This window comes from Passer domesticus, chromosome 3 (assembly GCF_036417665.1).
Source record: "Passer domesticus isolate bPasDom1 chromosome 3, bPasDom1.hap1, whole genome shotgun sequence".
NCBI lineage: Eukaryota > Metazoa > Chordata > Aves > Passeriformes > Passeridae > Passer > Passer domesticus.
In genome coordinates this window covers 91,123,386-91,135,888 of record NC_087476.1, presented here as the reverse complement: position 1 = coordinate 91,135,888, position 12,503 = coordinate 91,123,386, and the positions used below count along the sequence as shown (strand labels likewise).

General features: G+C 41.7%; 1 protein-coding gene across 4 annotated transcripts in view; it reads left to right on the top strand.

The window, feature by feature from the left end:
* Window positions 1-4,342: 4,342 nt before the first annotated feature.
* Window positions 4,343-12,503, top strand: part of SYT14 (synaptotagmin 14) — an 89,220-nt gene continuing 81,059 nt past the window's right edge. For 3 of the 4 annotated variants that reach the window (XM_064414336.1, XM_064414335.1, XM_064414334.1), the window contains exon 1: window positions 4,343-4,452. In XM_064414336.1, coding sequence (XP_064270406.1) covers window positions 4,440-4,452 — 13 coding nt within the window. In that variant the 5' untranslated portion in view covers window positions 4,343-4,439. Of the gene's footprint in view, window positions 4,453-4,702; window positions 4,722-12,503 lie in introns of those variants that run through there. The other variant, XM_064414337.1, reaches the window with a different exon arrangement.

Below are 12,503 nucleotides of genomic sequence, written 5' to 3'. Positions count from 1 at the left end.
TAATGCCAATCTTAATATTGAAAGGTCAGGTATTTAATGTCCTAATAAAGAACACTGTGCATGCAAACCTAATCTGATTGCAAATCTGATTGGCAGTGCTCACAAAATTGCTGCCAAAAATCCTTACGGGAAGTTGTAAACTGATATTCCAAATCAATTAGGACACAGTACTGTATTATAATTCTTAGCCATCTTCTCATCTGCTGGAGTAATAATATCTTTGGAGACCTTTCTTGAAGATGTTTCAGAGGTCGTGTTTTCACTTCTAACATTATGGGTTAGAGATTTTATCTATTCGTCTCTTCACTTCAACGTTGCTGCACCAGGTTTTTTGCATTCCTATAAATAATCTGCAGGAGAGAACACCCTGGAGCTGCATATCATTGTGCTTCCTGCTGGGACTTTTTTAAGGTTCCTGGTCAAAAAATCAGAATTTCAGTTTTGTGGGAGTTTTGATCCTTTCTTTAAAAATCTGTTTTCTTTACAGATTGAAATACAGCCAGAGAGAAATACACAGGGAAGCTGTGTGCAAGCTGTATGCACACAGTTTTGGAAAGCTCCATTAAGTGAACTTTTGGCAAAAGACTGAGTTTTCTTACAGAAAGATTTTATATAGATAAGATCAAGGTGCTTCATTTTAATGTAATTATTATTTTAAAATATAATATGAAGTAAAAAGTCTTGAGATTGAAAGTTTTTGTCTGAAATGCAAGACCTTGGATATTTCACTTCCTTCCCCAATGGCATTTCAGTGAAATCACTGTGTTACTGCAGAGTACCTACAGCTGAACGAAAAGGCAACATTCCACTGAAAAATTTACATGGAAATTTTCTTCCACTGTTTGTTCAATCGTGAACTCACTTTGTTCACATCACGACAATTATAGATACCTTATCTGTCTGGCATCTTAGTTAGCAGATTACAAATCTAGGGCTCCGACCTTTCTGGTTACTGATAGTCTGTGTTTTCTGACACTTCAGTTAGTCTTTTCATTCACACATGCCATGGTTTACATGTATTCTAATGTAAATGTATGTTTTCATGAAGCACATACTCTTAAATTATATCTTGTTTAATACTAAGATTATTAAGGCTAAGATGGAAGAGAAAATCCAAAAAGGTCTGGCAAAGATCAGGCCTTAAATGGATCTTTAATGTATTTCTCTTCCTGGGGCACTCATGCCAAAGTTTCCAGCAGCTTTTGGTTTTAATTGCCAAAGTGGCTTCACATCAGTGCAGTGGGAGAAATTTCTCCTGTGTAGGTAGCTTGTTGAAAAGTTTGGGGTTTATGGGATTAAATTTATCCTGTATCTGCCAGATAGCTGCATTGCTGTCAGCAAATCTCTTGTCACTAGGTTCTTCCATTTGACAGGGAACTCTTGATAACGTGTAAATTGTTTGTACATTAAGGATTTATCAACTTTACTTAAGGTCTGGAGTTGAGCTGTAGTCATGTTTGTGTGCAGCTGTGCTATTCTGCAAAGGGCATACTTGTGGGATCACATGTAAATGCTCCCAGCAGAATGAATTGCCCACTGGATTCAGTAGACAATTTCTGACACGTCCAAACTGACCTGCTGTGCTCCTTTTGTGCAGGGAATGGATGAAGCTATGGCTTACACAGTCTCAACTACACCATAGGAACAAAATTAAATAGTCGAATTTTGGAAGTATGTTCAAGATTTGTCCCTCCTGGTGACATTAAAAAAATGAGACTGCTATGGTGGTGGGCAGGAGTATCTGCTGTTTCAATAAAGCAAGAAATTTTAAACATGTACTTGTGAAACTTAAGCACAAATAGAACAGATTTGATTCAGCATAGCTCTGAAAAGTCGTGTTTTGGTTCCTTACACATACATTTCACACCATCTCTTTGTTGATGTGGAATAATGTTTATCCTGAAACTGTTTTTTCCAAACTGAGCTTTCATTACTTTTGGGTAAGTTATGTGTTTCTTTTATGTTTTGAAAACCAAACCCCTGGATCAAAAGTTACAATCATAGTGTCATTAATTCACAAACATAGGTTCATATATCACACTCAAAAAGAGTCTGTCCAATGACATGAACTTCTGCATCCCATTATGGTAATTGCATACATGAATCATGGAATCGTCATGACATATGAGGCTCTCCAAAAATTTTGGATGACTTTTTAAACATCTCAAAAATTCTATGCTGGATTCTGTATGGGTGGATGTCTGTGCCCTGGAAAGATTTGATGACATCTGATTGGTAGTTCCTTCATACTGGGGATGCTGCCAAAAGCAGGGGGAGAAATAAAAAAACAGAGCAGAGAAGAATAATAACTCTATGTACTTGATCCTATGGGAAGCTTCATCCCTGTAATCAATACAGTAATATCATCAGTATGATGGCCATCAACACAAACTGTAAGGAAAGGGGGGCTGGAACTCTTTCTAGAACCAGGAGAGCTGAGGAAAAGGCATGGAAGGAAGAGGAAGAACAGCAAATCATTAGGGTATTTGAGGTAAATGTCAGTGCTGGTACAGAGAAATATATTTGCCATTAAGCTCTGCTGACATTTTCTCTTTGAAGATCTTTTTTCTGTTGCTTCTGGTCTGGACATATGTCTGTCATTTGGGACTTGTGTTTTTCAAGACAGCCATTTTGCTCAGGCTGACTGTGCTTTTAAATGCCTCACTTTAAAGTTTTTTGTTTTCTGTTTTTCTCCTGAGGTGGAGAACAAATTTGAGAAAACACATTGATTTTTCTACATGACAAAAGATTTCTGAAGGCTGTGAGACTGAAGGGGATTAATGCTTCCAGGATTTGAACAGTGACTAAACATTTGGCAGAAAGATGATACTGGTACAAAAGGTATTCCTCCTTACCATCTTGTGAAAATTTTCTTATGTTTGGCCAGCCTACTTATGTATTAAAAACCTGTTTGCATGTAGCAATGTGTTTCTTTACAGCTTCAAATGCTACCAGGACTTTCTGTCACAGTAACAGAATTTTACGAACATCCTATATCCTGCACAAGATTACAGTATAAAATCCATAATACAAGCTTTCTGTTCGGGTGTTTTCTAGCTTAGTTCCAGGAGCCATGCATGATTTGTCCCAGATATCCTTCTGGATCCTTGTGGTAAATGCTGCAGGGCCTTGCAAAACCCTGTTCTCTTTGCTCGCTCTGATGATCCTTTTGCCACTTCTGGGAGGCAAGGAAGAGAGTGTAGAAGAAGAATTTCCTGGCTGGGAAAACAACTGCAGAACTCCAGGGAAAGAGAGGCTGGTTCAAGTGCAAGAGAGCTGAGGAAAAGGCATGGAAGCGAGAGGAAAAACCTGTGGCGGGTGGGACAGAGGAAGGAGTAGCAACAGAGGCCCCAGCACCTCTTGACCTACTCCAACAGGACCACAGCCTTCTTATATTGGTGGCCCCAGAGCTGGATGTGGTATTCTAGGTGTGTTCTCATGAGAGTGGAATAAAGGGGGAGAATTACTTCAAACTTGCCTCCAAAGGACAGTTTCAGCATGGTATTTTAAAAGAAAGGGAGAAGAATCCTGGAAAAGACAATCTGTAGAGGCAGTACTAGAGCTGCCACAAGCAGTTTTGTGCAGTTATGGATGTAATTAGTCAATGTAATGAACCAAACTGGTTTTATTATAAACTGTGAGTTAGAAGTGTCTGAGGTCACTTGGTCTGGAGGAGAATGAGGGGAGATCTCACTGCAGCTACAACTTCTTGGTGAGGGAAGAGGAGGGGCAGGCACTGATCTGTGCTCTGTGGTGCCAGTGACAGGACATGAAGCTGTGTCAGGGCAGGCTTAGGTTGGATATCAGGACAAGGTTCTTCACCCAGAGGATGTCTGGGCGCTGGCTCAGGTTCCCCAGGTCAGTGGTGACAGCACCAGCCTGGCAGAACTCAGAGAGCTTTTGGACAATGCTCTCAGGCACATGGTGACTCTTGGTGTGTCTTGTGCAGGGCCAGGACTTGGAGTAGATAACCCCTTTGGGTCGCTTCCAACTCAGGGTATTCTGAGATTCTGTGAAGCAGAAGCGTGAAGCACGGCTTTTCTGACACTTAGTGTCCTCAGAGCTTTGGGTTTAATTTCAGCTACTCGCTTGGAGAAGGAAACCCAGGAACAGCACCGTGGAAAGCGGCGGAGCAGGCTTTGCCCCGGCGCCGTGAGGGGCTGAGGGCTGCTGAGGGCTGCTGAGGGCTGCTGAGGGCTGCTGAGGGCTGCTGAGGGCTGCTGAGGGCTGCTGAGGGCTGCTGAGGGCTGCTGAGGGCGGCCGGGGCGGGCGGGCCGGGCGGGGCCGGGCGGCGGCGGGGGGAGTGACGCGCCGCGGCCCCGCCCCGCTCACCTCCCGCGCCGCCCCTCCCGCCGCTCCCGCCTGGCAGCCGCGGCGCCCGGCAGCGCCTCTCCTGCGTGCGCTCCCTCCGCTTGGTACGGCCCACCCCGCCGGGGATCATGGCGATTGATGGTAAGTAGGCCAATAACGGGCTCCTCTCTCTCGCCCCGAACCGCTCCCCTCCCCCAGCCCCCTCCTCTCCCTCTCCTCCCCCGGGCACGGGGAGAGGGGCGGCTCCGGGGGGAGGCAGGGCTCCCACCGCGGCGGGAGGTGGGGGCGCACCGAAGCCGAGCGGGACCCCAGCCGAGGAGGGCGGCGGGGGGCCGCCTCCTCTGCTCCCCGTGCCCCCCGGCCCGGCTGCAGGGGCTGCGGGTCAAGGGCTCTTTGGCGATGGGGGAGAGGTGAGTGTGGTGCTCCCTCCTCCCGTCTCCGTGCCCAGGAGCCGGGCGGGGTAAATAAATCCCTGGCACCGTGGCCGGCATCCTTCCTTCTCCTCCACCTCCGCCGCCGCCTGCCCTGGGGATGCCGGGCGTGCGCCCGTGGGCGTCGCGGAGGGGACCCGAGGAGGACGGAGGCGTCCGTCCCTCCGTGCCGTGAGCCGCCCTTGCTCGGGCGGGGGCGGGCGGCGCAGCCCCCCGGGCCGGGCTCTGCCGCCCCTGCCCGCCGCCGGCTCCCGGACTGCCCGGGCCCCGCGCCCAGCCGGGAAGGTCGGTGCCGGAGGTGCGCAACCCTCCCCGCAGGGACTTTGCCAACTGCTCTGAAACTCCTTGTCACTCTCTCCGGGCCCCGGAGTCTCTGACAGCTGAGTGCCCAGGCGAGGGATGCTCCCTGCTCTCCGCCGGCTGCTGGGCGCTAACAGGCTGCACTGGAGCTGCTGTCCGCAGATCTTTCTAGTCATCACTTAGAAACAACAACAAAGGAGCGAGATGTACTCGACACTTGTTGGGTTTGTTTGGAGATGCTCATCTCCAAAGGCAGGGCTTCTGAGCGTTGCTTTGAAACCTCTCCTTTCGACTCTGAGAGTAATTTTGCACTTCGTTAAAAATCCTTTAAAAAACCCCAAAAACCAAACAGAACTTTATTTCTAGCCAGACAAGGACCTAAAGTATACAGCTTCCTTGGCCGAGGTGTTTCTTTCTGAAAGCATCTGTTGTTATAGCTTAAAGCATTTAGGAAAACAGTGGGTATGTGGGGGAAACAAACTGTTCTGGTTTGTTTCGCATGTGGGATGCTTCTCTGCTGTCAGTTTCCCTGGATTCAGGCCTCTGTAAAGAGAAGTTGCACTGATCAAGCAAAGCTGCATGTTCACCCTGTCTTGGAAGCTGTGCACACCAGGAGTCTGAGCTGGCCAGCTTTGTGTTGGCTGGGTTCTGCTGAAAAGTCCTCTTAATATTATCAAGAAGATAGCAAAAAAATTCTGCTGGGTCTGTACGTTTTACATAACTTGAGCTCAAAAAAAAAAAAATCCTTCAAAATCTGTCTCTGTTTTCATTTTAGGCAGCATTATCCCAGAAATCTGTGAGGATCTGTTAGATCTGAAAATATTCACAATATGTGAAATTCATGTGTAATATTTTCAGAGGATTTAGGGTATTATTTCTTTAAAGCAAATAGCCATGGATGAATAAAGCAATCTAGCCTTTGAAAAGAATGCAGCACTTCTTATTATGGCCAGACTTCAGAAATAGCTCCACTGTCCTGGAGATGCTTATTTGAAATATCCAAAATGGGACTTAAGCTCTTGAGAAAATTGGGTGCATAGTTTACATTTAAATGTGAGGTGGGATTAAAAAACATTCCAGTCATGAAAGGGGTCTGCTAGGTTTTGATTTAGGGCTGTTCCTGAAGACAGCAAATACAAAGTGTTTTTCTGCTGTAGCCTGTAGCAAGCCTGCCTCCTCCTCTTTGTTTTCAGCTGACTGTCTGATTGCTGTAGGGTTGTTGGTAGGTGTTACAATTTTTATTGCATACCTTGATGATCTCTCCCTCCTGTAGTGCAACAGTGCCTTGCCTTGACTGTAATGACTTTGGGTTGAATGTTAGCTCTTGAAGGCAGCATCAAACCATGGGATTTCTAGTCTAAACTGTCAAAATACAGAATTTACCTTGTGTCAAAGTAAATTTGTAAATGAATTTAAGTAAACAGAGAAAATACTTTGCTCAGTTTTAAGGACACTGCATTTGGCTGGATTTTTAAATTTTTTTCTTTGTTTTTGGTAGAGGCAAAGAAAATAAGCAAGATTGAAAACTTCTCTTTGAAGAATAAATATAAAATAGTTCAAAACTCCTTCAAAGCAGGACATAGATGTGAAGAGTGCACAAAATTAAAAGAGCTCAAATTAATATAGAATTTGTTAACTGCTTTTGTCTGTTGTTAAAAATCTTTTAAAGTACCATTTCCAGTGTCACTTTTTCAGCATACCAGCTTCCAGTGGTTCTAACACTAAACCCCAAAGTTTTCATAGAAGTGAGGCATTTTGTATGAGGTGTTACAGAGAATCAGGGTGCCATGGACAGGGACCCGTTTGGTCAATGCCAGTTGTTTGTTATGGTCACTGAAAGACATTTAAAATTCAAGTATTCTTCATGTGATCAAGTTCACAGCCCAATCTAGTGATTGCAGGAACTGTTACATCTTATTCTTTAGAAAGTTCATGTAATGTTAAAACATGTTCCATTTGTATATCTTTATAATTACATCCAGTTAGAGTTTGCATATGTCAGGTAATCTCAGATTTGTGAGGAAACAACAGACAGCAACTCTGTTGGAAAAATTCTGGCTCAAATGAGTTTAAAGAATTGTATTTGCAGTTCTTAGTTTCTGTATAGTTATCCTCCAAAACACACTTAGTATTTACTAGGAGCTCTGTTTTATGATGCAGGGTTATTTATTGCTTAATATTTCCACTTCTTCATAGGGCAGGATTAAGATGAAGATCAGAATGGGGAGCTGTTAAGTATGGAAGAGAGTAAGGCCAAACGGAAAGGAGTAGTAAAACCAGACTGGTGGTCAGTCTGAGAGTAAAATCCTCCCATCTACTGCTGCCCAAGCCTGGGGTCTTGTGCCAGTTTGCTTGGAGTGGGGAAGAAAGTTGAGCAGTGACTTCTGAGAATCCTTCAGCACCACTGTGGTAATGTTCCTCATGGCAGCATTAATTTGATTGCTCTATGCTGCTTCTCCTCTTTTGAGAAATAGCAAAGCTTTGGTGCCTGCCTTAAGAGAAATCTGTTGAATTGAGGTCTGGGTGAGGAACCAGCAATGGAAACCACATTGCATGGAGTGGGAGTGGGGCAAAGAAATGTTAGAGGTCACAGGTGGAATGTTTTCTAACCTAAGGCAGAATTGTGTGTCTTGTATATCCTCATGAATTTACTTTTACCAGATTTTTGGGCCACACTTGAACATGCTGTAATCTGGCTCCGGCTATACAAGTTTACATTTTCAAGGAGGGGAAAATACCTGTAGATGAACTTTCTCAGACTGAGCTAAATCTTTTGGATTTAAACTCTTTTCATATGGTTTCCATTGTGAGGAGTTTAGTGCTAACAAATGAGAAGTAGCAATAAAGACAATAATGAGCTGTACAGATAAAAGGAAGAAAGAGGAGAAAGAATTACAGCGTGGTGTGGGTGTTGTCATCTAGTAAGTTACTGATAGAATAATGAGACTAATGACCATGGCTTCCCCTGTTTTCCCCCTGTGCTCCTATCAGTTTAACACTTCTCCTTGCTGATGCAGAGCTCAAGGTCTTTCCAAGTATGTACCTTTTTGATAATTTTGTTCCTGAGTATCTGTGAAGTGCCCTGATCTCTCTGAAGTTTCTGAGAAGATTGTCTCCTTCTTTTCCCCCCACCTTCCAGCTGCTTGGTTTGGAGCAGGCAGCTGCACCTGTTTGTGCTGTGCAGGGGTTTGTTAGCTGGTGGGCTGTCCTTGGGTGTGGTGGGGATTGTGTTTCTGTTGTGTTTGCTGATTTTTATGAAGCATTACATTAGGTTCTTAAAACTTTCTGACTATTTTGTCTTAAATTAGCCAGAGAATTTGTAAACAATATAAGAATGAGGCAGGAAGTGAACTGTTTAATTCTATAACCCTCATTTCCTTGGGAAACAAAGAAATTGTGGAATGAACCTACTTTTTGTTTATGGATACAAAAAGAGAGAGTATTTAGAACACTGCTTCATATAGGTCACATGAAAACCATGCCTAGTTGCAAACTTCCAGAATCTAGAAAAGGAAACAACAGAGCAATGAGCTGCTTACAGAGCTTAAGTAGGAGTATCATGTGTAGCTTGTAGGTTGAATCCGGCCTGGGGAACAGTTTTATCTTGACTTCCCATTTACCTGGGTTGTGCAGGTGTCACTGCAGGGTGCACTAGAAAGGTGTAAGGTGACACGGAGATCCTCAAGTTAGTGCTGTCCTGAAATGACAGTAGTGCTTCTGAATCCAAGTTGATGTGGCCAGGGCAGAGGTTGGGCAGCATCATCAGTGTTTAATGAAGCCTAAATATAAGAAGACATATTTTATACTTAGGCCCACTTTTAAACACATTTGTCAGCTGTGTGGTGGATCACATGTCAAGGTATCATCTTGGATCAGCCACACAGAATTGGATTCATGCTGCCTTATGCTTATCCAGTGACTGCGGTGGAAACTATTCAGTGAGTGTTGCCTGGTATTGTCATTGTAAGGATGATTGCTTGCATTATTTGCTGATGACAGTGAAACCTTTGACACAGGCAAAATCACCAGTTTCCTGGTTGGATTGTCTTACACCATAATCTGTGTAGTATTGAATCTATTGAAATAAAGAAAGCTGGCAGGTCTCTTATCTTTTAGATAACAAAGGGGGCAATCGTTTTTAAAAAACCCCACCTAATTTCTAATGTTTTACAGACTTCTTTTTGACAAGTTCCCCGTGGGCTGAGATGAAGCTATCATACTTAATATAAGAACAGTTGATGTGTTCAGAGTGAAATTTTTCTGGAATTATCTTAATTTTTAATGCCTAGCACTCCTGCAAATTGGAATTCTTGGCTTTCAAGATGGTCATGCAGGAAAGTAAACACAGAGTCACTACCTGATTAAAAATGTTTGCCTATGTAGCCATCCAAATACAAGGAACCTCTTATGCTGTCTTCCAGAGAACTTTCAACTGTTTTAACAATTAGGTCTTATTTTCTCTTCAGCCTAATTCAGTTATACCTTTCCCAGCTTTTGTAGTGACTGATGGAAGGGATTCTCAGCTGATACTCCCAAACTTTTTCCTGCATATTGTCAGCTTTCGAACTGCATAAGGCCAAGGGTCCATGTTGCGTGTAAAGGTTAGAGTGGATTTCAAGTCAGCAATTAATCACTGAACCTCCTAATTTTTGTGCGTTTCACTCTTGGAGATGTTTCCTGATTTCTGTGTAAACCAGTTTGTAGAATAAGAAGGGGAAATTTTGCCAGGATTTTGAAAGTTGATTCTAAGACAGCAAATGAGGGTTGAGTTTGTGAACTAATAGGTACGATTCTGCAGAGGAGAATAATCTTTGATGTGAAGAGGGATAAATTCAGGATGACTGACACATCTTATGGGTACTTTTGTTCCGTAGGCTAAAATAAGCAGTTTTCCTACCAAGTGGAATCTTTTGCAATACAAATTCTTCTTGGTAATTTCCTTTTGTATCACAAACTTATTGCATTATCTGAAATATTTGAAACTATTTCTATGAGTATATTTTTCTGGATAGATCATAGAGTCATTCTAAAAGAAGAAATGTTTCTCGGTTTACTTTCTTCTGTGAAACTTTGCTCTAGAGTAGTGATTAGTGGTGTTAATTAAAAACTGTAGGAATTTGCTAGAAGTCATACTAATTTTTCGTGGTTTTTTTTGTTTTGTTTTGTTTTCAGCTTTTGTTGCTGATGTCTTCTTTATTTCCTGAATTTGATAGCGTTTTACGTTGCTTGTCAATGCATGTTTAATCTTTTTGCCATTTTCAGTGAAGTTGTTTTCTAGTTTTCTTTCTATTTTTAGTAAAAAGAAATTATAGGTTTTAGGTCAGATTTGAACCATTTATACTGGGTGTTTCTATTGCTAGCTTTATTTACTGTATTTCTTCATTTCCACCAGAAAGACTTACCTGAAGAAGTGCTTGACTGAAAACAAAGTGAAATAAAGAACTTACTAATATTTGTATAGTGCCAATTATATTTCAGTTGTCAGAAGAGTCATTTTGGATAGAAAGGAAGCAGAGATAATAGTATTTTCATTATGAGGGGAGAAGGTCCCAAATAACCTCTCTACTTTATGACTTAGTTTAGAAAATCCATCTCTTTTTAGCTGCTTTCAGTCCATATAGATGCTTCCATTTGTTTCAGTGTGGGTAGGATTGGATGCAAAATTTGTTTGAGAAACAGAAATGGCTATGCTGTTCTTGATCAATTGTCACTGATTGCTAATTCATTGGTCAGTGTCATTGGTTCTGTTGATTACAAATATAATTTTAAAAGAAAGTATTTCTCATGAAAAAAAATGTTTTGATGTTTGCTATTACTTTTATAGTTGGAAAGCAAAATCCAAAATATTCTTAGGACAGGTAGATAACCTATCCTTAGGCTAAGAAATTATTAGATAGGGATCTTTTAAAATGGTGCCAACAATATTCATTATAGTAGGAGTTTGTATCATAAAATCAGAACATAGATATCTGAGTTTTACTCTTCTGGTCTTGAACATGTCTGCTGCTAATTTAGTCTGATAGTTATTTCTCTTATTAGTGGATTAGACAGAGAGTAATTGTTCTATATTCACCTGTTTGTGTCCACCATCTGTTGTGGGTTTTTTTCAGGTCCAAGAGTCTTAGTGTACTAAGTCATTCCTTGTATGGAAACCATTTGTTTTTTAACTATTTTTATTTACTTTTTTTTTTTTTCTTTTTTTTTTTTTTTTTTTTTTTTTTTGGTCTTTCTCTGTGTCTTCTGTGGCTCTATTTTATTCTTTAAGGTTTTGGAACCAGGAGCAAAACAAAACTGCACAAAATGTAAAAGATGTAAACATATAAATAAGTATATATAATACCATTTTTTTCACCTTGCTGTCTCTCTCCTTATGAATTCAGATGTTGTTTGCTTTTTAGTTTGCTTTTTGACTCGTTCTCAGCATTGAACTTTAAACATTTCTATTTTTATGTATGCAGTATTATTGCAGACTAAACTTGTGAAAAAGGATGCTAAAGGAATGCACAGGTGATTTTACGCCATGAGTGAGGATGGGCTAATGATTGTATGTAACCTTTTCAGGAAAAACACTGATGGCAGCTGTAGGGTTGCTCTTGTGCAAAAGTCTTCAGCTTTGTTTATTTGCCATTACAGTTGGCTGTCTGTTCATCCAAGCCCAGATTCTTCCTTGAATTCAGCTCATGGCATGAAGCAATTTTTCAAGTAGATTTGTTGGTATATGGAATCCAGAAGTCTTTCATTAGAGTTGTCATTTTAATAAATTTGTAGCATGTTATATGAAACTCTTAACATAAAAATGCTTTTCCTGGGTCTCTTGCATTCCTAGCAGAAGCATTAGCATTTCCACATGCTTAGACATGGTAACATTAACATTGTTTTGGGCTTTTTAACTTATATCCTGTTTTATGTTTCTACACTGTAGCACCCTGTTCCTGCTACTCATCCTGCTCAATGTTGTCATATGCGCTGTAATGTCTTGGGTTTGCCAAGGGGAAAAATAGTTGTCTATTGTTGAATAAAATGTTAAGTAAACGTTTGTTGAATGTGATCCAAACTTATGAAAATGCTAATTAAAAAACAATTCTCAGCAGGAAAGTAATTTATCATGTAAAAAGTGCATCCGAAAAATTACACCTGCTGACAAAAGGCTTTTGTGATACAATGTAATGTTCTGCTGCAGCTACCAACATGGATTTTTTTTTTTGCTGAACTGAAGAATAATGAGTTTTATATGCAGCAGCCTAAGTTGCATCACAGTTTTGGTACTGGGACTGTGCACCGTGTTTGTTGGTGGGATGGCGTGTACCCTTGCTGAGTTTATGGGTGATGCCTGGGAAGGAGTAGTTAATAAGCTGGAGGGCAAGGCTGGCAAGTGCTCAGCAAGCTCAGAGTGGGCTGAGGGATCCTCAGAAACTTCCACAAGGACAGGTGAAGTCCAAGCCTTGCACTACCACCTGCAGG